This window comes from Haematobia irritans, chromosome 1, assembly GCF_050003625.1.
Source record: "Haematobia irritans isolate KBUSLIRL chromosome 1, ASM5000362v1, whole genome shotgun sequence".
Classification (NCBI taxonomy): Eukaryota; Metazoa; Arthropoda; class Insecta; order Diptera; family Muscidae; genus Haematobia; species Haematobia irritans.
The window spans coordinates 23,258,310-23,284,228 of record NC_134397.1 but is presented as its reverse complement, the minus strand read 5'-3'; the positions used below and the strand labels follow the sequence as shown (position 1 = coordinate 23,284,228).

Here is a 25,919-nt window from a genome sequence, read left to right as displayed (position 1 = left end):
TTCCTTTAATTTTGTTAATTCTTTTTTCTTCAACACAATCACTTCGTACCTTTTATAAGGGTACTCAAGGAATTCCTAAGCGAATGTTATTGAAGATGGCGTTTGTTCTACAATGTTTTTTTTTTGTTTGTATAAAAAAATACCCTAATTATTGCATTCAAGTTTTTCCAGGCCACAAATATTTTTTAGAGTTGTCTTTTTATCTTAATGTCCAACTTGTCATTTTAAACAACTTTTTATAATTAGTTTTCTAACGCTTTTCCTTGTTGCCTGACTATCAAAAAGTGGGAAAAGTGCGTTTTGTGGTTGGTTTTGGTGGACCAAGAACAGCAACAACTTTAAATAGCTGAAGGTGCTAAGCCTGCTAGCCGGCAATAGATTGCATATATGCGTATGTGTTTGAATTTTAATGCTTAAAACCCAAAAGCAGATAACGAAACATCGAAATAATAAACCAGCAAATACCGCATATATCTATCTCAAGACATAACAACGAACAGATAGATTGTAAGTTTTCTAATAACCTGTCATACCACAAAACCAAGCAGGGGCCAGTCAGTCAGCCCCAGCAGAGGCAAGCAGTCAAGTAAACCCCAAACGCCAATTCAATTGAATTGGGCACAGATATATACGATTGACTTGCCAGGCACCCAGCAGCACCCAATTTAACTTCTTACCACCACGAAAATGCAGAAAAATGCCACGCAAAATTGTTGATTTTCCACTAAAACGCATAAATGTTAATGGTAGTTGCCGTCGTCACCAGCAACAGTACAACCACCACCACTTTATGGTGACCATCTAAGCCCAAGCAAGCAGTTTTTTTCTAAATTTTGCAAAATTGTCACTATGCTTTGCGCGTGTATGCTGCACAACGATGCAGTTAAGCTGCTTTGGTTTGGCCAAAGCAACCAGCTTCAACAGGTGGTTTATAGAATTTAAACCATTAGTTAATCTTTAAGTTGGACATTTAGAAATAAAAAGGTACCACACTCCGAAAAAAAACCACCGGACACAAAACCAAAAAACCCGTTTAACAGGCAAAATAGAAATTTTTATATGATTTCCAAGCATACATTTTTGAAATTCCTTAGATTTTTTCTTCTATTTTTTGAATGTGTGGTCAAACCACATTTATTGTTCTAAGGAAATGATTACTAAAAACAAAGTGTGTAAAGAAAATGTAAATGTCATTGACGATGAAAATGTAGCCAAAGTGCAATAATATTTAATGGTTACAAGAAGTTGTCTGCTTGTATAAAATTTCCCTTAAGGGAGATTTTTGGAAGACCTTATTTTTTTACACAAAATTACTCTCAATTTTTGGGGGGAAAATTTGTAAGCCTTAATATTGGGGACATTTCTATCTTAGTTTTTTTTTTTGGATTTATTTAATTATTCTAATAAAATTCTGTAATAAATTTTCTTAAAATAATTATCACCAAAAAGGCAAATATTTCCCCCAACATACCTGTCTAGTGGTACACTTCCATGCCATTCTATTTGTTTTTATTGTTGTATTTAACACCAGCCAGCATAATAGTCAGCTTGCTGTAGTTAATGCTTTGGCTTTAATAGTTTTTTGTTTTTATTATTTTATGTTTACATTTTTGTTTTGGCTGGATGCATAGTTTTTTTTTTTGGTTCTTTTCATTTAATTCCCTCCTTCTACCATCATCTTTATAAACAAAAACAAAAAAAAAAAAAAAGAAAACGGCAAAAAGCATATGCAACATTATCAATATTGCTTATTTTTTGCGCTTTTATACGTTCGCTGGCCATAAGTATGCGAGAGTTTGTTTTTTTTCTTAACATTGCGGGAGATTTATGCTGTTCTTTTGTTGTTGTTATTTTTCGTTATTTTGCTTTGGATCTTATACGCCATCGTCGCCGTCGTCGTCATACCACATGCAACCATTCAAGCAGTCATGCACCTGCAATTTACTTTATAGACCATGGCAAGTTATATTGGCATCATGGTATAGGAGTTTTTGTTGTTGTTGTCGTAGTTTGAGGAGAGTTGATATGTTGCTGAATATTCGCTAACCCCCCACCTTCAAATGTTTTTGAGTTAGAGTATCACCATAACCCTCTTTGAACAAAAAAAAAAAAAAAGAAAAAAAAAACAAGAGAAGCATATACAACACCTGAGTACTATGGAATATTGAATGTTATACAAGTATTGTGGCGATCAGTTTTTTTTGAAGTTGCTGTCGATAGTTTGTAAAAGAAGGAAAAAAAAAACAAAAACAAAATAAATTTATATAGAATTGTTGTTGTATAGTTTACGCTTTTGTTGGTATTTTTGCAAATTGTAAGCCATACAAACGTTTTCCATAAAATTTTTTTATAGAGTTTTCATCCACTACCCTATAGGGATGCCCATGTGAGATAGAAAATATCTAGGATTAAAAAACAGAACATTTTATTTTCAAAATATTTTTCTATATTTCTTAATTAAAAAAAATCTAGAATCTGAGATATCTTAAAATATCCCTGACTTTTCCTAATTATCTCCCTTGACATCCCTATCTTCATATCATAACTCCTCTATACGTGTGCTTAGAGTGTGTTTAAAGTACGTTCGTGGAAATGTAACAAAAATGGCATTAAAAAAACACAAGAGCGAATTTTTATTTTTATCAACAACATATCAACTTGAAGGCATAGTGTCGGCCCTACAATGAACATGCTGGAAAAATTAATATAATTTTTACAAATTTCTTTTATTTTTGTTATTGTAACTAACAAAGACGATAATCATTAAGATTTCTTATCTTTTTCTGAAAACATTTCTCTTGTTTCTCTTGTTTTTGTTTTTGGGAGATGATCATCTTTATGTTAACATTATACCAACCTTGTTTTATTTTTTTTTCCGGGGCTCTGGAATGGATAAAGGAATTTATAAAAAATCCCATGCATTTACTTGCACTTCACTTTGTTTTTGGGGTTTATTCAAAGTAAAGACCAGCCTCCTTTTTGTTTTTGGTCTGTAGACGAACTTAACCTTTTGGCAGTATGGTATTGTATCCCCAAGTTGGCCCTCATCTAAGGGGTACTGAGGGTTTTATAATTAATCTTCATTTAATAAAATCTGGCATATTTTGTTTTTTTTTTTTTTGTTGTTTATTTGGTCATAACCTTAAGGAAATTATGGGAATTATCTTAATTCATATTGTGTATTTCTTCTTTTTCTTCTAGATTTACTGATACAACGTTTATCGGTGCAACAAGTCTTGGAGGTGTCGCCCGAATGGAAAACTAACAAATCAGAATCTCAATATACCTGGTTGGAATATGATTTCCGTGTTACCTGTGATGCTCATTATTATGGTTCGGGCTGTGCTAATTTATGTCGTCCACGTGATGATCCCTTTGGTCATTACACCTGTTCAGATTCTGGTGAAATTATCTGTTTGTCTGGATGGAGAGGAGATTATTGTGATAAACGTAAGTATAAATATTATAAAAATTTAAAGAAAAAATTAAACACAATATCTGATAATTATTGAAAGAAAAATAATTTAAAATCAATATAAAAAATTAACAAAATTGTACTAGAAAAATTAAGAATTTCCTAAATCAAAATTTTTGGTGAAATTTAATAAATTGAAATCTTTAAATAAATAATAAATTAATAGATCAAAGGAATATGTCCTTATTTGCTATTCTTTTTATTGCCCTTATTAGAAAAACTGAAAAAATCGAATGCTGGAAATTCGAAAGGAAATGAAATTTACCACAATAAAATTTTTTGTTTGTTATTTGAAATGCAAAAAAGGAAAATTTTCTTATTAAAATTTTCTTAAAAAATAGTTTTTTTTTTTAAATTAAAATTATTTTATTCCCCAAAACATTTCTTCAGCTTCCCTCTTTATTTTTTTATATTCCCTTTTATTTTTTGTGCTAATTCTTCCCTCTCTTTAACAAAACAAAAAGCCAGCTGTGTTTTTTTGGCATTAAAGTTTTTGGAAACCTGCTTATTTCTCATTATTTGCTATCTAAAGAGAGGTGTATAATCAACATCCGTCATATATGAATTACGTTGCTTAATTTTTTTTTTTTTGGTAAAAGATAACCTTAAATAGTTTTTTAGTTCTGTAGGAAAAAAAGACCTCGTAAACCTCATATTCTTTCACTATCTATAGCAGTTAAGGATGAGGATGGGGCATCGTCATTATTGGAGGAGGAAAAAAATCAAGAGTCTCCATTCCCTGTATATATAACGTTCTTTGAAGATAAACACATACTTCCTTTTCATAAACAGGTATTTTGTTCCATGTTTATACCCGAAAAAAATGTTTTTTTCTTTTCTTTTAAAGATCTACGGATATTTGGTTGGCATTTTTTCTCTTGCTTTGTTTTAAACTATAACCAGAACAGTCAATACACATTCACAAATTTCTTCTCTCCAATAAAACGCATACACCAGAACATCAGGAAACCCTTCTGTTTAACCAAACATTTAGCCATCCATCCATCCATCTGTCTGTCCTTCCGTAATACTAAGCGTCCGTCCGTCCATCTATACATCCTTCTGGTGAAGGAGATTCAAAACAGACACACACCGAGAATTCATTACACTAACAATGTGCTGCTGCATCAGCCAGCAGCCACAAGTAGTAGTGCCCAGGAAACTACTGTAAAGTATTAGTAAACTCCAGTGTATGTGTATTTAGTGTGCTCAAGAAGAAGAAGACGAAGAAGGTACCTCATTTTACCTGCTTTTGGATGAACCAAACAAAAAAGAATCCCTCTCCATCTACCCTTATATGCCCTAATACGGGCGTGGGAAGATTTTTACTAAACTCCAACATCATTTCATTTTGTTCTGTATGATGGTGGAGTAGCAGAGGTGGATAGCAGCAGCCAGTCAGCCTAACCATCCAACAAAAGTATCTTTTTCTGTTGTGTGGTATCTCCTTCAACGAAAGCAGACCAAACCAGGCAAGCCATCCATGGAGAGGAAAAAGGTTCCTTTTCCTTATGCATTTCTTAGGGACTGTGTGTATGTGTGTTACTGGTTTGTTGGGTTCTTACGCCACATCTCTTAAACATCATTTAACAAATCTTGAATGGTAGCCAAGCAGCGCTGGTCTTTGTTCTTTAAGGTTTGGAGATTTTTGTGTGTTTTGGAGGGGGATCAGTCAAAACTATTTTTTTGAACGGATGCTGTCGGTTTACTAAAGGTTTATTTGCTTGGCCCCTCTACTGAAGCTGGGCCATACTACCATTGTCGATTGTATATGAAGTGTATATATGATTTTTCAAATTTCTAATTTAAAGGTTTTTTGGGCTGTTTCTTTTTTTTTTTTTTGGTTTGGTTTTGTTTCATCAACAAACTTTACAATTCATAAAAAAAAACAAAATTTTCTCACACACCATAAATCGTGGTTATCAATGGCAGTGGTTTTGTTTCTTCTTATTGAAACTGGCGTTTGTGAAGTCAGACCGTTTCTCTATATTTTGTTTAATTTATGATAACACTTTTTTTATGGGATATAGGCCCACACTGGTAAATAAGAAAAATATCTATTGATTTATTCAAGGGCCAAACCAGTTTCTCTTTCTCCCCACTCCATATTTTTTTGGGGGGTTTTCGAAGAAAATCTGGTATTTTATGATGACAAATGGATTTTGAAATTTTCAAAATTCATTGATCACATTTACCTCTCATTTAAATATTTATTTAATTTTGTTTTTTTTTTTTCATTTTCAATAATTACAATTTAATTTGTTTATAGGAAATTCATTGATTCATTGGTAGCTGTGGCCTGAGAGTGTTTGCTCTCTCATTGAGAATTTTCTGTCGAATCATTTAATTTGATTTGATTTTCAATTTATTTTAGGTTACTTTATGGTTGTGCTTGAAACGAAAGCCAAAACAATGACGTTTTCAAGTGTGTTGGCCTTAAAATGAAACCTTCTTAACATTCTTTAAATGATTTCTTAAAACTAAAAAAAAAAAAAAAAGAAATAAAAAATAGAAATAAAAATATACAAATAAAAAAATAATAAATAAAAATGATTTCTTAAAGTTAAAAAAATTAAATAAAAACAAACTAAGAATAAAATTTAAAAAAAAAATTAAATTAAAGAAAATAATTAAAAATTTCATAAAACTAAAAGGGAAATAAAAAAATTAAAGAAAAAAAAAACAAATTAAAAATATAGTAGAAAATTCAAAAAAATAAAAAAAAAATAATTTTCAAACAAAAAATTTCCCAACCTTTTTCACTGTTATGATAAAATTAAAAAAAGATAAATTAAAAAAAAATAAATTAAAGAAAATAATTAAAAATTTCAAAAAATTAAAGAATTAAATTAAAAAAAAAAATAATTTTAAAAAGTTAAATAAAAATTAAATTAAAGAAAAAAAAACAAATTAAAAAAAAAATAGAAAATTTAAAAAATAAAAAAAAATTAATTTCAAACAAAAAACTTCCCCAACCTTTTTCACTTTTATGAGAAAGTTTTAAGCAAATTACCTTAGCCAGTGAAAGTGTTGTTGTATTCTTGTTTTCACATCACACCACACCAAAATTCCTAGAAAATTATTTTCCTCTATATTCTAGCTAATCTGAGAAAAAAATGCTTAACTTATCATCATCATCATCATTGGCTTCAACTCGGTTTCATGATCATCATTATCCTTGAGGGCGTGTGAATCTTTTTTCCCTATCTCTCCCCTTGCACATATGTGGAGGATCTTCGGATGAAAGAACCATCCATAGAAAACTAAAACAAAACCCACCCAACCAGTCTAGTTGTATTCACTTTCTATAATGCAATAACTAGAAAATTAAAAGCATTTTACCATTATTGGCATTACAAAGTTCATAGTCACTCACTCATTTTCAGCCATAGATGGAGGCGAAGCACCTAGTAAAAATTATAACTAGGGAAAAAACCTGAATTTTTCAAAAAGAATCTTTTGCTGCTTGTGTGTAACCAGCACGTTTTGAGAAACTAAAAGATTTTGTTCCCAACTCCTTGTAGAGCTCCAGGTTTGATGACTGGCTTGGGTTGTCTAGCTTTTTAGCACCAAAGCATTAGCCATAGTTTATGGACAAAACCCCCCTCCGCCAAACCACCACCAGCGCCTCCTGCAATTTCCTCCCCATAGGCTAGTTAAAAGTTATTGAATGAAAAATCTATAGAAACCAGTCCTTCCCCCTCCCCAGTTCCTTTCAGTTTAGCTATAATAGACAAAGTGGTATTCCGCCAATGTTAGATGATGGGCTAGCGGGCTGTGCGGCGGTTAAGTGGTATAATGTTTGGCACGTTTTCTGTTTATGGCTAAAGCCCTTTTTTAAACAGATGCTTTTTTTGTGGCTGCTGTTGTTGCTGCTGCAGCTTTGTGTTCTTCAGTTATGCTGGACCTTTGTTGTTTTTGTTTTTGAAAACATGTTTTGCACATAGCCAGGCCAACTCATAGCATTGAAAAGGTAGTGCCTTTTGCCGTTTACTGATGATCGGCCAAAAGAAGATCATGGGATCTGTTTTGTCTGAGGCTGAGAATATTTTGACCATGAGATTTTTTTTACCACCTCCCAGCCTCCTCTTGAATGAATGCACCAGGCAAGAAGGTAGACCAAGTCTTTTCGTAGGCTTAGTTGGGAAATAAATGTTTTGCAGTTTGATTGGAAAAATTCTTTGAAAATTACTCTGAAATTGCTGGTTTTTTTTTATTCTTTTATAGCAGGACAAGAGAAAAAGGGAAAATATTTATTGTTTAATTTATATAATGCCAGGATTGTCTTATTTTAAAAAGGGTATTTTCTTTACCATGGAAAGAAGAAAAATCAAATGGTTTGTATGGCATTTGTCAAATAAATAGAGGAAGAAATACAAATAAAAAAAATCTGAAAATTATAAAATTAATCATTGAGTATATTATATAAATAAGTACAGATAAATTAACCAAGCATCTCATGTTTTTAGCAAATTTAAATAATTTTATTTTTTTTTTTAAACAACTACAATAAAATAAAAATCTATTATAGAAATTCCTTATATTAAAAAAAAAATCAATTGCTATATATAATTTATTTGTATTTATATTAAACATTTTTTTCTTCTATTTCTAGCCAAATGTGCCAAAGGTTGTGAACATGGTCACTGCGAGAAGCCAAATCAATGCATGTAAGTATTTTTTTGTTGTATTTCTCATAAATTTTTCATAATTTTCTCTGTGATTTTTTTTATTTTTGTAAATTCTATTACTCTTTTGAATATCAATCCTTGTCCAATATTCTACGAATTGTCAAACCATTTCAAGATTCTTTTGAATAACATTGGCCTCCGATGCTTTCACAAAAGAGCCTTCACCTATTATTTTGAAAAAAAAAAATGCTATAAGAAAATTTCGTATGCAAAATCCATAATGAAGTCATTTTCCTTATAACCAAAGCAATAGCTTACATATAGACATTTTAAGTACTTGCAATTTTTTTTTTGTGGTGCCTTTCATGGGTACCCTGAATGTTTGCTGTTTCCCACTAAAGAGGTGTTGTTCCATGGTAACAGTGGCAGGCAAAATAATTAAAAATAAAAACTTGTCAAAATAAAAAAAATTATAAAAATAAACAAAATTATTTAGAATTAAAAAATAAAAATACAAATATAAGAATATCGAAATAATTTTTTTTATTAAAAAAATATATAACAAATATAATAAAATATAAAAATAAGAAAAACTACCAGAAATTAGTAAAAAAGAAACAAATTCAAAAATAAAATAAAAAAATTAAAGCACAAAAAGTTAAAAAAAAGTCAAATATAAAATATATTTTTTGCAAACATATAGATTTTTGTTAGAAACATGAAACAATTGTTACAAAAATTTTATATATTCATTATGAAAATTTTTTTTTTCTTTCCTAGAAGTCTGCATTTTTTTTTTTAAATTTTCAAATAAATAAATTCTCCGTTTTTTTAACTAAAATTTTTTTCTTCGTCCACTGTATTCCCTGGGAGTATTGTGGATTTAAAAACTAAATAATCATAAACTTCACAGATTACCAGTTGGAAAAGTACTACTTAGTTTACATACTACAACGTCGATTGGTGATAGCCGCGCCCCTTCCAACGCTCGACCTCTACCTCGTCTACTGTATGGAAGGCGCGATATATACCCAAAAGCTTAAGCTTATTGGCTTTCTGTGCTACCCTGCATTGGCCTGGTCACCATCACCAAGTGACATCAGATCGTTTTCTTTGCATGGCTCAGCATGTATGTAAGAGTGAAGTTGTTTGATTTTATGACATGTTATGTGTGTAGAATTATTAAAACATTCCCACACTTTGGTTAAAAGCATTCATTTGGTGGCTTTTGCTTATAGTATGTCCGTCCGTCTGGATGGGTGTCTGTTGTTCAGCAGCAAATTCATCGAAGGCCTATAATGAATAGCCAACCAACAAGCCAAGAATTGGATAAATGAAACGGATTCTTTATCGCGTTTCTTCTTTTTTTAAGTACACTCAAATAGACCACATTTGCAATGAAATATACAAAGAAATAGGTTGGGTTCGCAATTGGAGCCTAAAAACACAAAATAAAGCACAAGGGGAAAAAATTTTAAAAATCTTTTCATTGATCAATATAAAATCGTTGGTTTTGCGTCCCTCCCTTCACCAGCACCTGTCTTAACGTTTCCTTTACTGGACCTTTTAGTGGTCTTCATTCCTCTGGTTTATTGAATTTTTAAAATACATTTTTTTTCTCTAGATTGTAATTTTCAAAAATTGCTTAAATTATTTTAAGCTTTTTAATGTGTGATTTCCGTTTGAAATTTTTTAAAAGTTTGAAGATTGAGTAGAGATGCGATTCTTACTATGTCTGGCAATCAACCAACCAACCAAGCAACCATCTCCCTTGGCTTAACCAAAAAACCACAAAATTGCTGATTTAAGCAAAAACAAAATCCCCAAAAATAAAAGAAGTAACCGGGTGAACGTAACACATAGAAGCAAAGGCTTCTCATTTTCATGATATTTTTTTTTTAGGTGAAAAAAAAAACATTGACGCAAAAACCAACATAATAATAATCAGAAAATGCTAGGGTTCTAATATTAAAACAAAAAATCTAAGAAGACATGAAGAAAAAAATTATGATTCAGATTCAAATTAATTAAAAAAAAATATATATTTTTTCCCCTGATTTTTTAAACTTTGTAAAAAATACAAAGTTTTTGTAATATGTTTTTTTTTTCAAGGTTTTGTATTTTTCATTTAATTTTTAAAACATTTTATATTGTGTTGTATGCCAACTTTTAAGAAATCTTTGTTAGAACTTTTAAATTTATAAAACAAAAAAAAATATTTTTTTTTTTTGAGTGTATCCTTTTCATGCTCATTTTTCAAACTTTGTAAAAACAGCTGAGTTTTCAGACAAAACAAACTAAAGACCAAATAATAATAAAATGATACCTAAAATATTTACCATAGATCAGCAAAAGGTTTTATTTTACACCTGGACTTAGAGACAGTAATAACAAGCGAACAAACACTACAGATAGCTATCCGTGATAGCCAGAGCCAGCACGTTGGTGTCTAATTTTCAGTTGATGATTTAATGGCAAAAATATGATGGGAAATTTTTTGCCAACCACATCATCACCACTACCACCAAATATTGTAATAGTAAACTTTTGTATGAAAAATTTTCTTCATGGAATTCCTAAGGTTTTTCAGAGTTATCAAATTAAATAAGAAAAAAAAACAACACCCAAACAACAACAATAATATTAAGCCTTAGAACTATTCACTACTGGTCTTTATTTCAATGCTCGCTCAATGCCCTTTTAGTTGCAAACTAAAACCATCATCAATTGAAATACCATTAATTTAGCTCTCTTACTGCAAAATAAAAGCAAATTGAAAATTAAAGACCCAATGTAAAAAAAAAACAAAAAAATGTAACTCTAAATACTGCATAAGGTGTGTCATATTTTCAATAGTGTTTTTTTTTCTCGTCTTGTCTAAAGTGAGGAGTGTTTTGTTTATTTTATAATATGCAAAAACTTGGCTATCTAGAAATGTGAATAAAACACCATTAGGAAAAAAAAAACAAAAATGAAAAATCCTCCACAAAGTTCATACAAGCTACTAGAAATGGCAGTGAAACTGGAGTCATTCAACACCACCATAATCACCATTAACATTTAAACCCCATCACCCCTGGCACTTGTCCCCCATACACCTTCAATCTATGACTTTGCAAAAATAAAAATAAAACTACTCTATGTTGTTATATTATGGTATTATGAGTAACTCCTATAGTTATTTTCTGAAAAATCGTGAATAAATCATTTAAAAATCCACAACAATTACTTGGAGGACGTATTTATTGTATGTGTAGATAAGGCGATTTGTTTTGCGGTTATTTACCAGCTACTGATTTCATATGGGAAATTAAGAGTTGGCTAAAAATAGATTGATCACTTCAACTAGGGTTTTTTGATTTTGAAAAATTTGCGTAAGAAAGGAACTAGAGAAAATTGAAAAAAAAATATATATATAAATAAAAACAAATTAAAAAAAAATAGACAAAAAATAATAAAAGCTCAGATTAAACCAAAAAATAAATATTAGATCAAAAAATAAATACAAATTAGTTCAAACAATAAAGCAAAAAGAATACTAAAAACCAAATGAGGTAAAAAAATAAAAATAAATAATAAATGAATAAAACTAAAAATAAAAAAATTAAAATAAAAAAATAAAGTAAACAAAAAATAGAAAATAAAATAAAAATAATGAAAAAAAAAATAAAATACAAATAAAATGAATAAAATTAAAAATAAAAATGGAAAATATAAAATAAGATAATAAGAAAAAGAACGAAAAATTAAATAAATAAAAACTAAGAAAAAAAATAAAGTAAAAAATTAAAAAAGCAAAAAAAAATACAAAATACAAAATAAAACAAAAATAATACAATAAAATTAAGTTTAAAAAAAATACAAATAAAATGAATAAATCTAAAAATAAAAATGCAAAATAAAAAATAAGATAAGAAAAAGAAAATAAATAAAAACTAATAAAAAAATTTCCAATCTGTCTGAATAAAAGCTAAAATTACATTACATTTGAATATAAAATTAAAAAGTGAATAAATTGTTATTTACGCTTAATGATTTATTCCTGTCTTTTTCTAATTAATGATTTTAATATTAACAATTTTTAGTTTTGTTTTTTAATTTTTTTGTATATCTTTTTTAAAATGTTTTTTTTGTTTTTTTTTTTTTTGTTAATTTCTTTTCTTTCTTTCATTTTATAACTTTTTGTTGTTTTTTTTTATTATTTTCTGTTTTTTTTCTATGTATTTTAAATTGTGTATTTACGCTTTATGATTTATTCCTGTCTTTTTTTTAATTAATGATTTTAATATTAACAATCTTTAGTTTTGTTTTTTAAATTTTTTGGAAAATATCTTTTTTAATTTTTTTTTTATTATTTTAGTTTTTTTATTATTTTTTGTTTTGTTTTATTTTATTTTTTTAATTTCTTTTATTTCTTTCATTTTATAACCTTTTGTGAAATATTCTATAGACCATGAAGTGAAGAAAATTTGCATAGGAACTATATATTTTAGATTTGCATTTCATGGAACCAAATTTCCCATGTTTATATTGATTTTTTATATTCTACAATATATGTCAACCATGCATAACTTTATCAGTCAACCTCTTCCCTCTTTTTTGTGGAATTTTTTAGTACTTAAGAAAGTAGAAATCTTTACGCTTAACTACATCAAAGATTCAATACCGCCAATTTGGTTTCTTTAACAAATAAATGATGACCTTAAAATATTGAAATAATGGCAAAATTTCAATTATTTCTTTTTTTATCATTGTTGGGTTAATTGATTTCTAAGATATTGCTGTCATGGATTTCAACGCATCAATGTCTTATCGCTAATGATAAATTTGATACATTTGACACATTTTGAAAGTACAACTCAATATTTAACAAGATCAATTCATTAAATGTATGATCATCTACTTTTTTTGTTGCAAAAAAAAAAAAATAAATAAAAATAATAATTGATAATGCTTCATTAAATCAAATAAAAATGCCATAGAAATTTACAAAAAAAAAAAAAACAACTGCACTACATTAAAATCAAAAACCACTACATTATTACCTCTTGCCGCCTAGGGGTCTTAAATTCAAAATTCATGTGTGCGTGTGAATGATATGTAAACGAAGCAAATATGAAGCGTTGAGCCTGCGCAATAGCGAATGGCTAGCTGGGTGGTTGTATGAATTGGCCATTCGTTTTTTGAGACCTGTTTACTTTTAAGCTTGATCGCGTCCATATCATACAATAGCAATCATCCTTAAAATGAGGCCATAAATGAAAAGTAATCTTTGGGATTTTGTCCCCTCTAGAAGGCAAGAAATATAAAATCAGGGCAGTCTTTTTTTTTTGTTCAACAAAGCCCTTAGGATTATTTTTTGTGTAGTGCCCTAATCTTGTATCCAGAAGATCTCATTTATCTTGGTATGAAAAAGATAAATCACCTGTTACCCAGCGAGACATATCCCTAGGGAGAATAACCGAATTTTCAAGTTTGTTTCTCCGAAAATGCATGAATGAAAATTAAATAGTAGGGAGAGATCATAGGGTTAGTGGGGGGAAAAAGGGTTACCCTCAACCTATTTCCTTTTTTATGCATTTTTTTGTATATACTCACGGTTGTCTTACATCGGAATTGTATTTACTTTGGATTAACCAAGCCTTGTCCCTTTCTTTCTGACTATCCCCTCATTCTGAGTATGTGTGTGTGTGTGCGTAAACACTTTCTGACGTAGGCCAAGTCACAAAGAGTGCTGCTTTCATATGTGACCATTTTTGCAAATAATTTCTCACGATTAATTTAATGACTCTTATATGGGATGATTTAAACCAGAAACCAGTCAGCAATGGTGTATGTCTTGTCCGTCCGTCTGTCCCACTGTTCAATCTCCATCCAATAAAACTCGCTGAATTTGTGTGTCATACTTGCATTTATTCATTCATTATTTATGGGACACAGTGCAAGACATTTGCAAAAATAAAAAGTAGTCAATCGTCATGGCAGTTTTGCCTCTGGTGGCCTTCCTTGGTAATGAGAATTGAGTTTTGTGGGGACGGTGGAAGAGACGGAACCGTACCGTCATACTAAGTGATATATGTTCTTTGAAAAAAAAGTGTTTAGCTAGTAATTCTGTAAACACATGTCTTAATTAAAAATTATGAGGCAAAAAATTCATGAAATGGAGGCCCACTTTAGGTGTAGGTGGACAAAGGAAAGAAAATCAATGGAGTTTTAGATTAAAAAATATCACCTTTTCTTATTTTCTTTAAAATTTTTACTAATTTATTTTTTTACTATTTTTTGTTTGTTTTAGATGTCAAGCTGGCTGGAAAGGACCTCTCTGCAACGAATGTGAAGCCTATCCTGGCTGTATCCATGGCACATGCTCCAAACCCTGGCAATGTATCTGCAATGAGGGCTGGGGCGGTTTATTCTGCAATCAAGATTTGAACTATTGTACCAATCATCATCCCTGTCAAAATGGCGGCATTTGCTTTAATACCGGTCAAGGTTTGTACACCTGCAAGTGTCCACCTGGTTTCAATGGTCCCGATTGTCAATATGAAATTAATTCGTGTGCCGAAGAGAATCCTTGTCAAAATTCTGGTACTTGCATTGAAGGTGGTTCTAAACGTGGCTACAAATGTGAATGTACAAAAGGCTGGTCCGGTCGTCTATGCGAGGATAAAGTGGTTACTTGTTCCGATAAGCCCTGCATCCATGGTTCGTGTCGTGACACTTCAAAGGGGTTTCAGTGTGATTGTCCCTCGGGCTATAGTGGAGCCATGTGTGAAATCCATGTAGATACCTGTGCTCCAAATCCTTGTCATAATGGTGGTACTTGTTCCGTATCCTCGAATGGTTCTCATAAATGTCAATGTCCCAGTGGCTTTACTGGGGCCCTGTGTGAGGAGAATATTGATGATTGCCAGGGAAATCCTTGTCATAATGGTGGTACCTGTATCGATATGGTCAATCAATTTCGTTGCCAATGTGTTCCTGGATTTTTGGGCTCTCTATGCTCGGATAAAGTCGATTTGTGTCTAACCAAACCCTGTGCCAATGGTGGTACTTGCCGTTATCTCAACAATGATTTTGAATGCACCTGTCGTCCTGGCTTTACGGGTAAAGATTGTTCCGTGGATATCGATGAATGTAGCTCGGCCCCTTGTCACAATGGTGGAACCTGTGTTAATCGTGTCAATAGTTTTAGCTGTGTTTGTGCCCAAGGATTTCGGGGTCAACAATGTGATGAAGAGTCTTATGCCTCGGCCACTTTCGATGCCCGCCAATATGAGGCCACCACTCGAAGTGATGGTCTAACCAGTGGCCAAGTTATCCTAATTGCCATATTGTCGGTGGCCATGCCTTTGGTGGCTGTCATTGCTGCTTGCGTGGTCTTCTGCATGAAACGTAAACGCAAGCGTGCCCAAGAAAAGGATGATGCTGAGGCCAGAAAACAAAATGAACAAAATGCCGTGGCCACTTTACATCACAATTCCGGAGGTTTATCCAGTGTTGCCGTTGCCGCTTTGGGTGTTAAACGTGGTTCCAGTTCCGGTTTGACTTTTGACAACTCCAATCCGAATATCATCAAAAATACTTGGGATAAATCAGTCAACAATATTGCCAGTTCGGGTTCCAATGATGAGTGCTTGATGAATAGCTCTTTGTATGGCAGTGCCCTAGCCAACTATGCGGCCGACAACAATGCCAATTCCGAATTTTGCGGTGTCGGGCAAATACAACCTCTCCAAAGGGCCAAATCGCAAAAACAATTGAACACTGATCCCTCTCTCATGCATCGAGCCTCTCAACTATTGGGGGCTGTTGGTGGTGGCGGTGCGAATGGTGGGCCCAATGGCTCCAGTTCACACAACAGCAGCAGCTCACACACCACAACCAAAGAGTATGGAGCCAATTCATCAAATGCGCCGGAGGGCAAACGTATCTCAGTGTTGGGAGAGAGTGCATACTGCTCTCAGAGATGGCCCTCGCTGGCGGCCCAAGGCGTGGCCGGCGGCTGTGGGGCGGCATCCAGCTCAGCCAGCGTAACGACGTCAGGCCAAAGATCTATAGTATGTGGTACTCCTCATATGTAAGGGATTCTCTTAGGAAAAGTAGGCAAAACAACAAATTTTAGGTGTAAAGTTAAAACAAAAGAAACAAAAAATGAAGATTTAAGGAAACCAAGCGCTGTTGAATATTTTTATAAATATATGTATGTGTTTTTTTACGAAGACGAACGATCAAACGACGACTCTCATACCGATTTTCTCTCCTCCCTCTCAATAGTTTCTAACCTATCTTTAACGAGAACAACCAAATCACCTCACCCCTCAAATACCACAATTTTCTTTATCTGTTTGCTCTATTTTATATGTTTTTTTATTTTGTTGCTCACATAGTTCCCTTATGAATGACTCTTTCTTTCTCACTCTCTTCTCCCCTAACACCGCCATATTTTAATCAATGGCTCTTATTGAATAAGTCATAAAGCCTATACTCTGATTCTCTCTATCTATCTTTATAAGTTTAAAGAAAACAAGGACTGATTTATATGAAACAACAAAAAAATATATAACTTAAAAATTTTACTTATAAAAATAAATTGTGTATAATTAATGAAAACTAAAAAAAAAAACAAGAAATTATTTAAAACTACTTAAATGAACTGTTTATTAAGTGGAAAAAAGTAGAAAATTACTCTCACAAGAATTTCCTTAACTTGCAAGCAAACTGTTTACATAGACAACAACACATTCCTCTCTTTAGAAATTTATACTCTCTGAAACCTTTCCAAACCTCTACATATCTCACTTGATATAGATTCTCTTTATTATTATTTCATGGTCATTCACCAAATATCCTATGCTACAGAAAACTACAAAACAATTATCCCAAAAAAAAAAAAAAAGATTTCAAGCTGATTTTTTATGTAAATTTATATTGACTCTTTGAAATACCAAAAACAAAAAAGACAAAGCTTTTAATCTTTCCTAAATTCTAGACACTCACCCCACAAAAAAATCGTATTATTTCCTTTCACCCCCACCCGAAATTACTTGACGCATGTTCAAAATTTATTTAAGAGAAAATACTATTTTGTATATATATAAATATTTAAAGTTTGAGTATTTTTTCCTCTCCTTACTTCCTACTCCTATCCACATAAAAAATTCCCCATCCCATGCCTTAAATTGTTTCCCATTTTATTTTTTATTTTTACAAATTTATATATTTTTTATACAAAATATATTAAGTTTTTTCCCTTTGTCCCCCGCCCCACCCACTTGTAAAATCCTTAATTCCCATCTAGACATTTTTTTAAGTTTAAGCTCTTTTTTATGCAAAGAGCTTTTAATGTACATATTAGTTTTATAATATCTATTTTTAAGTTTATATATATATTATAAAGAAAGCAAAAAAAAAAAAACAAACAAACGAATTGGAAAAAAACTACAAAAACAACTATTTGACTTAAATAAAATAAAACTATTTGTATACAAGATTTTTTTAGTATTTTATGTTAATTTTTATATATGATATTTCTTTTTATAGTTTAATTTAAATATCCTAACTTTATAAAAAGAAAGAAAAAAACGAAAAAAAACAACAACAAATCGCAAAACACAAACTAAGAAGACATTTTGAACAAACAACAATTCTACCTATTAAATTTTTTTCTTTCTCCTCCATTTAATCCTAAAAAAAATAGTGATCAATTTCATAATATTTTTTTTTATTATTTCTTTTATTATTTTTGTTTGAAATTTCTATGCGAAAAAATAATAAATTTTACATTGAAAAAAATTTGTAAAAAAAAAACAAGAATTCTTTTTATTTCAACAGAAAAGATGTTTCGAGCTGAAAATCGTTGTATAGGGCAGGGCTTGGGGAAGGGAAGATTATGGGGTTTATATCAGCAGTTTTGGATCTGCAAACTCGCTACAGAATTCTACTTTGGGGAAAATTTGGGTATATAAAAATCATATGCTATGGATCGGGTTATATGTACATACAACCATCGACATCAACTTCTTGGTGAGGAATGGCGTCTCAACTTAAGGCCAGGTCGACTAACCTTCTACTCATCCATTTGTTGGTGCGGATGGATCTGTGAACTGGTGATCTGGTCCACTATAGAATGACACGTCCATCTTGTACGATCTATGTGTCCAAATTCATCTTGTCGTAAGTCGAGTAAGTTCGACGGGTCAGATGTAATCACACAAAAAAAAATATCACCAACATTTTTCCAATTAAAATTTTAATAGAATTCTAAAAAAAATGCAATTAAAAATTTAATTGATTCAACAAAATTTTTAATTGATATAAAAATCAATCATAGTATCAATTAATTTTTTAATTGGATTAAAAAATTTTAATTGAATTCTAAAAAAATTTCAACTAAAAATTCGAATGATTCAACAAAATTTTTAATTGAAATAAAAATCAATCACAGTATCAATTAATTTTTTAATTGGATTAAAAAATTTTAATTGAATTCTAAAAAAATTTCAATTAAAAATTTAAATGATTCAACAAAATTTTTAATTGAAATAAAAATCAACCATAGTATCAATTAATTTTTTAATTGTTGTTGATAATTGTTACCATCAATTCTGTGATTGAAGACATGCCATTTAAAAATTAATTGGATCAATTAATTTCGTGATTGAAGTAAATAAATAGTTTTTCTGTGTACACAAACCTAACTCTATGGATGGAACCTAACTTTTGTATCACTTCCGAACTTCATGAATTCTATCCAAACCGATTCGGTATTGCCCGAAGAAAAGTGTTCCCAATTTTCTCGAAAATAGTAGCAAGGCCCAATTTTCTCGAAAATAGTAACAAGGCCTTTTTACAGACAAGAGTCCCGAGGATTGTCTATATCCAAAGAAAATATTCTTTCCTCCGGAACGAAATTTTGGGATAAACCCAAATTCCCCTTTGCTTTAATAAAAATGTCTTTATGAATTCCTTTTATTGCTTTTTATTTGATTCAAAAGAAAAATTCGTTTAGCAAAGTCTCGTTCTCTAGAAAAGGTTACGCATTGGGTTAAGCGCTGTTTTGATAAATTCTTTATAAAGGCATCGGCAGTTATAATTTCAAATTGTCTGCCAAAAAATTTAATAGAATGAAAAGATTTATATAAAAGTAGGTTCTAAATCATATTTTTCTTACGTTTCATAAGGCCCGCAGAGAACAGAACTGGGTGACGCCGACGAAAACTGTATGATATTTGAGAGAAGCGCCGACAAAAACTACATGACATTAGATAAATTTTCTCATGATTGCCACCTACTGACGCAATTTCGCTTGATAGTTTCGTTCTCTTGTTATCTTAATACTCTCTGAATAATCTACCAAAATTTGAAAATTTTACCAAAAATCTCTTTTTTGTATAGAAATTTTTGTCATTTGTTTTTTTTTTTGTTTTTGACAAAATTTTGTCAATTTGTTTTCTACAGAAAATTTGGTCAAATTTATTGTACAAAAAATTTTGTCAAAATTTTTTCCATAAAAAAATTTTTCATTTTTTTCTATCGAAATTTTGTCGAAATTTTTTTCTATAGAAAATTTTGTCATTAGTTTTTTTTTGTTGACAAAATTTTGTCAATTTTTTTTCCATAAAAAATGACAAAATTTATTCTACAGAAAATTTAGTCAATTTTTTTTTTTATAGAAAATTTTGTCGACATTTTTTTCTATTGAAAATTTTGTCAAAATTTTTTTCTATAAAAAATTTTGTCAAAATTCTATTTCTATAAAAATTTAAGTATATCTTAGTTGGAGAGGAATATTTTGCAACATATCAAGAAGTCTACCAATCTACCAAACAGTAAAAAATATACCATTTTTGGTAGAATTCTACCAACTGGGGCAACCGTGTTTATAAATCGGTTGTATGCCACTCAAATTTTTTATATTTTATTTTTATTCAACAGAAAATTTTGTCAAACATTTTTTTCCATAAAAAAATTTGTCAAAAATTTTTTTCCATAGGAAATTTTGTCAAAATTTGTTCTACAGAAAATTTTGTCAAAAATTTTTTCTTAAGAAAATTTTGTCAAAATTGTATTTCTATAAAAATTTAAGTATATCTTAGTTGGAGAGGAATATTTTGCAAAATATCAAGAAGTCTACCAATCTACCAAACAGTAAAAAATCTACCATTTTTGGTAGAATTCTACCAACTGAGGCAACCGTGTTTAAAAATCGGTTGTACGGTTCAAGTAGCTGAAGGTGATTGTTGTCCTATCGTCCCTTATACTGGGAGCTTTTACAACACATCACAACTTACCTATACCTGAGATTAGCATTCGTTGCTCTTATGATCGTTCACTATTTCTGAACTCAAGCTTTAGTTCACTGATTCTAAAATTAGCATGGTAAAGCTGCGACAATTTGAAACTAAAGAAATTGACTAATCCATTTTGAGGCTTTCGTTTAAGTGAACAACTCTTACCAAGAGAATTTCTGGTAAACTCTCAGCAATACAGCATGCTGGAGAATAATGACTTACCATCTGCGGATAGTTTTTCATGAATACTACCACGTAGCCAAGCATTTTTTTGTTTAATTTTCACAAGCTACATTTTTGGTTATATTTCGGCCGCGCCTACAATTTAGCTCTTGGTAATGCTGCAGAGAAGGACTTTCCTTATAGGACATGGTCTGGTGAAAGTAATCAAGATTTCCATTTAATAGTAATTACTTACCTATTTTGTATCTAGTTTACCTCCAAGCTTATTTGGTAATGAAAAGTTTTGTTGGTTCTGTCTCCAGTTATCGTAAGATATAATGGGAACCACCGTGGTGCAATGGTTAGCATACCCGCCTTGTCTACAATAGGTACTGTGGGGTTCAATCCCAATTTTGACCAAACACCAAAAATTCTTTCAGCGGTGGATTATCCCCTCTCAGTAATACTGCTCATATATCAGAGTATATCAAAGTTTCTCTAAGTGGTTTCACCGCAATGTGGAACGTCGTTCGGGCTCAGCTATAAAAAGGAGGTACCTTGTCATTTTGCTAAACATAGAATAGGGTCGCACTCGGTGATAAGAGAGAAGCTTACCACTGTGGTATCACTGATGGACTGAATAGTTTAAGTGACGTTGTCATTTAGCTAAACATAGAATCGGGCCGCACTCGGTGGTAAGAGAGAAGCTTACCACTGTGGTATCACTGCTGGACTGAATAGTTTAAGTGAGCCTAAAATATCGGTTGGCCACTACATGTAACCTAACCTATGGTATAGTAAACTTTTAGGCAAGTTATAAAAAAGTTGCAAATTTTGACAAAATTTTCTATAGAAATAAAATTTTGACAAAATTTTCTATGGTAATAAATAAAACTTTGACACATTTTGCTATGGTCATAAAATTTTGACAAAATTTTCTATAGAAATAAAATGTTGGTAGATTATTTTTGGGGATCGGCTATATATAACTATTGGCCGATACGGACCAATTTTGTCATGGTTGTTAGCGGCCATAACAGGTTGGCTGATAAGTCCCCGGTCTAACAAAGAAAAACACATTTTTTTTGGTCAAAATTCGTTTTTATTATTCAACCCAGTTCCCTTCAAGAGCGATACAACGATTGTAAGACCTTCCAATTTTTTTGATACCATTTTGGTAGCACTCCTTCGGTTTTGCCTGAAAATAGGCCTCAGTTTCGACGATCACCTCTTCATTGCTGCCAAATTTTTTCCCTGCGAGCATCCTTTTGAAGTCTGAGACCAAGAAAAAGTCGCTGGGGGCCAGATCTGGAGAATACGGTGGGTGGGGAAGCAATTCGAAGCCCAATTCATGAATTTTTGCCATCGTTCTCAATGACTTGTGGCACGGTGCGTTGTCTTGGTGGAACAACACATTTTTCTTCTTCATATGGGGCCGTTTTGCCGCGATTTCAACCTTCAAACGCTCCAATAACGCCACATAATAGTCACTGTTGATGGTTTTTCCCTTCTCAAAATAATCGATAAAAATTATTCCATGCGCATCCCAAAAAACAGAGGCCATTACTTTGCCAGCGGACTTTTGAGTCTTTCCACGCTTCGGAGACGGTTCACCGGTCGCTGTCCACTCTGCCGACTGTCGATTTGACTCAGGAGTGTAGTGATGGAGCCATGTTTTATCCATTGTCACATATCGACGGATTTAACAGCTGCAAACACCGCTCATAATCATCAACACGTTGTTGTTTTTGGACAAATGTGAGCTCGCGCGGCACCCATTTTGCACATAGCTTCCTCATATCCAAATATTGATGAATGATATGACCAACACGTTCCTTTGATATCTTTAAGGCCTCTGCTTCTCGATCAACTTCATTTTACGGTCATTCAAAATCATTTTGTGGATTTTTTTGATGTTTTCGTCGGTAACCACCTCTTTCGGGCGTCCACTGCGTTCACCGTCCTCCGTGCTCATTTCACCACGCCTGAATTTTGCATACCAATTAATTATTGTTGATTTCCCTGGGGCAGAGTCCGGAAACTCATTATCAAGCCAAGTTTTTGCTTCCACCGTATTTTTTCCCTTCAGAAAACAGTATTTTATCAAAACACGAAATTCCTTTTTTTCATTTTTTTCACAATAACAAAAGTTGCTTCACAAAAGACGCTCTATCTCACAAACTAATTGACTTACAGACGTCAAATTTTGACACATTTGAAGGTTGGTACTATATAAAAATAATATGCATTTAATACTAGCGACGCCATCTATGTGTCAGACCGGGGACATATCAGCCAACCTGTAATTAACGAAAAAATACGTTGCATTAACGAATTTGTTTCATTTGCCGACTTTTAACGATACATTTCGTTAATATGATGAAAATTTTTCTATTAGTGTATAATGCAAACACAGTCTGTAACAAATAAGATTTCTAAAGACTTTTTCACAATAACAACATTTTGTCAAAAATATGGTACCATGAAAACTTATATCGGTTCAAAAGTGTATACAGCAAAAGGTACTAAATCACTCGTAGGGGTACTACTCTACTGACCAGAGTGAAAAAGTATTAAAAAAAGTACTACAGTACTGAATTTTCCAACCCAGATGGTTTACGAACATAAGAAAACTCTATTAAATTGTAATAATATTGAATGCCTATGAAGTTCACTGAGGGAATTGATATAGAAATTCTTTTAAGTGATAACTAAAGCTAGCATATTTCTCTTTCTAATCATATATTACTTTGCCATGTGTACAAAAGAGGATTAGAAAAAAAATGAAAGAAAATATGATATACCACTATTTAATTTGAAGTGAGAAAATACACAAGAATGGCCATAATTTTATTATAGGTTAAGTTAGGTTAGGTGGCAGCCCGGTGTATCAGGCTCACTTAGACTATTCAGTCCATTGTGATACCTACATTGGTGAACTTCTCTCTTATCACTGAGTGCTGCCCGATTCCATGTTAAGCTCAATGACAAGGGACCGAACGGCGTTCCACATTGCAGTGAAACCACTTAGAGAAGCTTTGAAACCCTCAGAAATGTCACCAGCATTACTGAGGTGGGATAATCAACCGCTGAAAAACTTTTTGGTGTTCGGTCGAAGCAGGAATCGAACCCACGTCATTGTGTATGCAAGGCGGGCATGCTAATCATTGCACCACGGTGGTTCCCAATTTATAACAATATAACAATGTTTGGATTAATTAAATAAATTAACTCAAAATTATTTGTAATTAGAATATTTTATGTTTTAACTATATATTTTATCCATTTGTATTTTTTTTTTTTTGTAATTAAGTAAATTAACTCAATATTAATTTTAATTACAATATTTGGATGTTTTAAAGCAATACATATATGTTTGTAATTTCTTCATATTGCATAGTCGTATTCATTCGTATTGCATACTATCGAATGAAATTAAGAAAATGTATAATAGTAAATGCTCCTCTCTTTGTAAAAATCCAGAATATTGTATAATAATTTTCACATATACATATTTGTATGTATCTACTGTAATATTTGTATAAATATATGTAATTATTGTTGTACTTAAAGTGAACATAATATATAAGATAAATATTTTTATAGTATACGAAATTTATTAATAGGTCTATTGTAACATAAACAAGTATATACAGCAGTAAGTTCGGCCGGGCCGAATCTTAAATACCCACCACCATGAACCAAATATTAGGGTTTCCTTTGAAATTTCAGGAGGGCTTGAGGACTTGAGGACACAACCCGAAGATAAATTTAAAGATTTCACCTATGAGGACTATATCAGATTCTGGATTTATAAGAACCATTTTTGTTTGAGGTTTAGAGGAATCATTAACATCTCTTGTAAGTGTGCAAGAAAATTATAAAATAACGTCTTGATTTGAAATCTTAAATCTGTAGAAGTAAAATCTGGAAATTTTACATTGAGTTTCAAACAATTTTCATGATCAGTGCGCCTTCTACACCCTCAAGAAGTGAAGTCGGTCTATATGGAGGCATTACCAAATGGACCGATAAAAACTTAATCCGATACACGTTTTTGTGAGCCTAAAATACCAGAATATTTACAATTTCAGGCATATCAGATAAAAACTACGGTTTCTAGAAACCCAAGGAGTTAAATCGGGAGATCGTTCTTATGGGGGCTATACTAAAATATGGACCGATACGCACCATTTTCGGCACACCTCTTTGTGACCCGAAAATACCTCTAGATTTCCAATTTCAGGCAAATAGGATAAAAACTTCGGATTCTAGAAGCCCAAGAAGTAAAATTGGGAAATCGGTCTATATGGGGGCTATACCAAAATATGGATCGATACTCACCATTTTCGGCACACCTCTTTATGGTCCTAAAATACCTCTAGATTTCCAATTTCAGACAAATTGGATAAAAACTACGGTTTCCCAAGACCCCAAATCGGGAGATCGGTCTATATGGGGGCTATCCCAAAATATGGACCGATACTCAAAATTTTTGGCACACGTATTTGTGGTCCTACAATACCTCTAGATTTCCAATTTCAGGTAAATTGAATAAAAACTGCGGTTTCTATAAGCCCAAGAAGTAAAATCGGGAGATCGGTCTATATGGGGGCTATACCAAAATATGGACCGATACTCACAATTTTTGGCACACATATTTGTGGTCCTACAATACCTCTAGATTTCCAATTTCAGATAAATTGAATAAAAACTGCGGTTTCTATAAGCCCAAGAAGTAAAATCGGGAGATCGGTCTATATGGGGGCTATACCAAAATATGGACCGATACTCACAATTTTTGGCACACGTATTTGTGGTCCTACAATACCTCTAGATTTCCAATTTCAGGTAAATTGAATAAAAACTTCGTTTTCTATAAGCCCAAGAAGTAAAATCGGGAGATCGGTCTATATGGGGGCTATACCAAAATATGGACCGATACTCACAATTTTTGGCACACGTATTTGTGGTCCTACAATACCTCTAGATTTCAAATTTCAGGTAAATTGAATAAAAACTGCGGTTTCTATAAGCCCAAGAAGTAAAATCGGGAGATCGGTCTATATGGGGGCTATACCAAAACGTGGACCGATACTCACCATTTTTGGCACATCTCTTTATGGTCATAAAATACCCCCAGATTTCAAATTTCAGGCAAATTGGATAAAAACTACGATTTCTATAAGCCCAAGACCCCAAATCGGGAGGTCGGTTTATATGGGGACTATATCAAAACCTGGACCGATATAGCCCATCTTCGAACTTGACCTGCCTGCAGACAAAAGACGAGCTTGTGCAAAATTTCAGCACGATTGCTTCATTATTGAAGTCTGTAGCGTGATTACAACAGACAGA

At 31.9% G+C, this 25,919-nt stretch overlaps 1 protein-coding gene across 1 annotated transcript in view; it reads left to right on the top strand.

The window, feature by feature from the left end:
• Positions 1 to 17,597, top strand: part of Delta (neurogenic locus protein delta) — a 36,297-nt gene extending 18,700 nt beyond the window's left edge. Inside the window, exons 4-6 of the mRNA XM_075289599.1 lie at positions 3,202 to 3,450; positions 8,091 to 8,145; positions 14,402 to 17,597. Of these exons, the coding sequence (XP_075145714.1) occupies positions 3,202 to 3,450; positions 8,091 to 8,145; positions 14,402 to 16,190 (2,093 nt within the window). The 3' untranslated portion in view covers positions 16,191 to 17,597. The remainder of the gene's footprint in view (positions 1 to 3,201; positions 3,451 to 8,090; positions 8,146 to 14,401) is intronic.
• Positions 17,598 to 25,919: the final 8,322 nt, after the last annotated feature.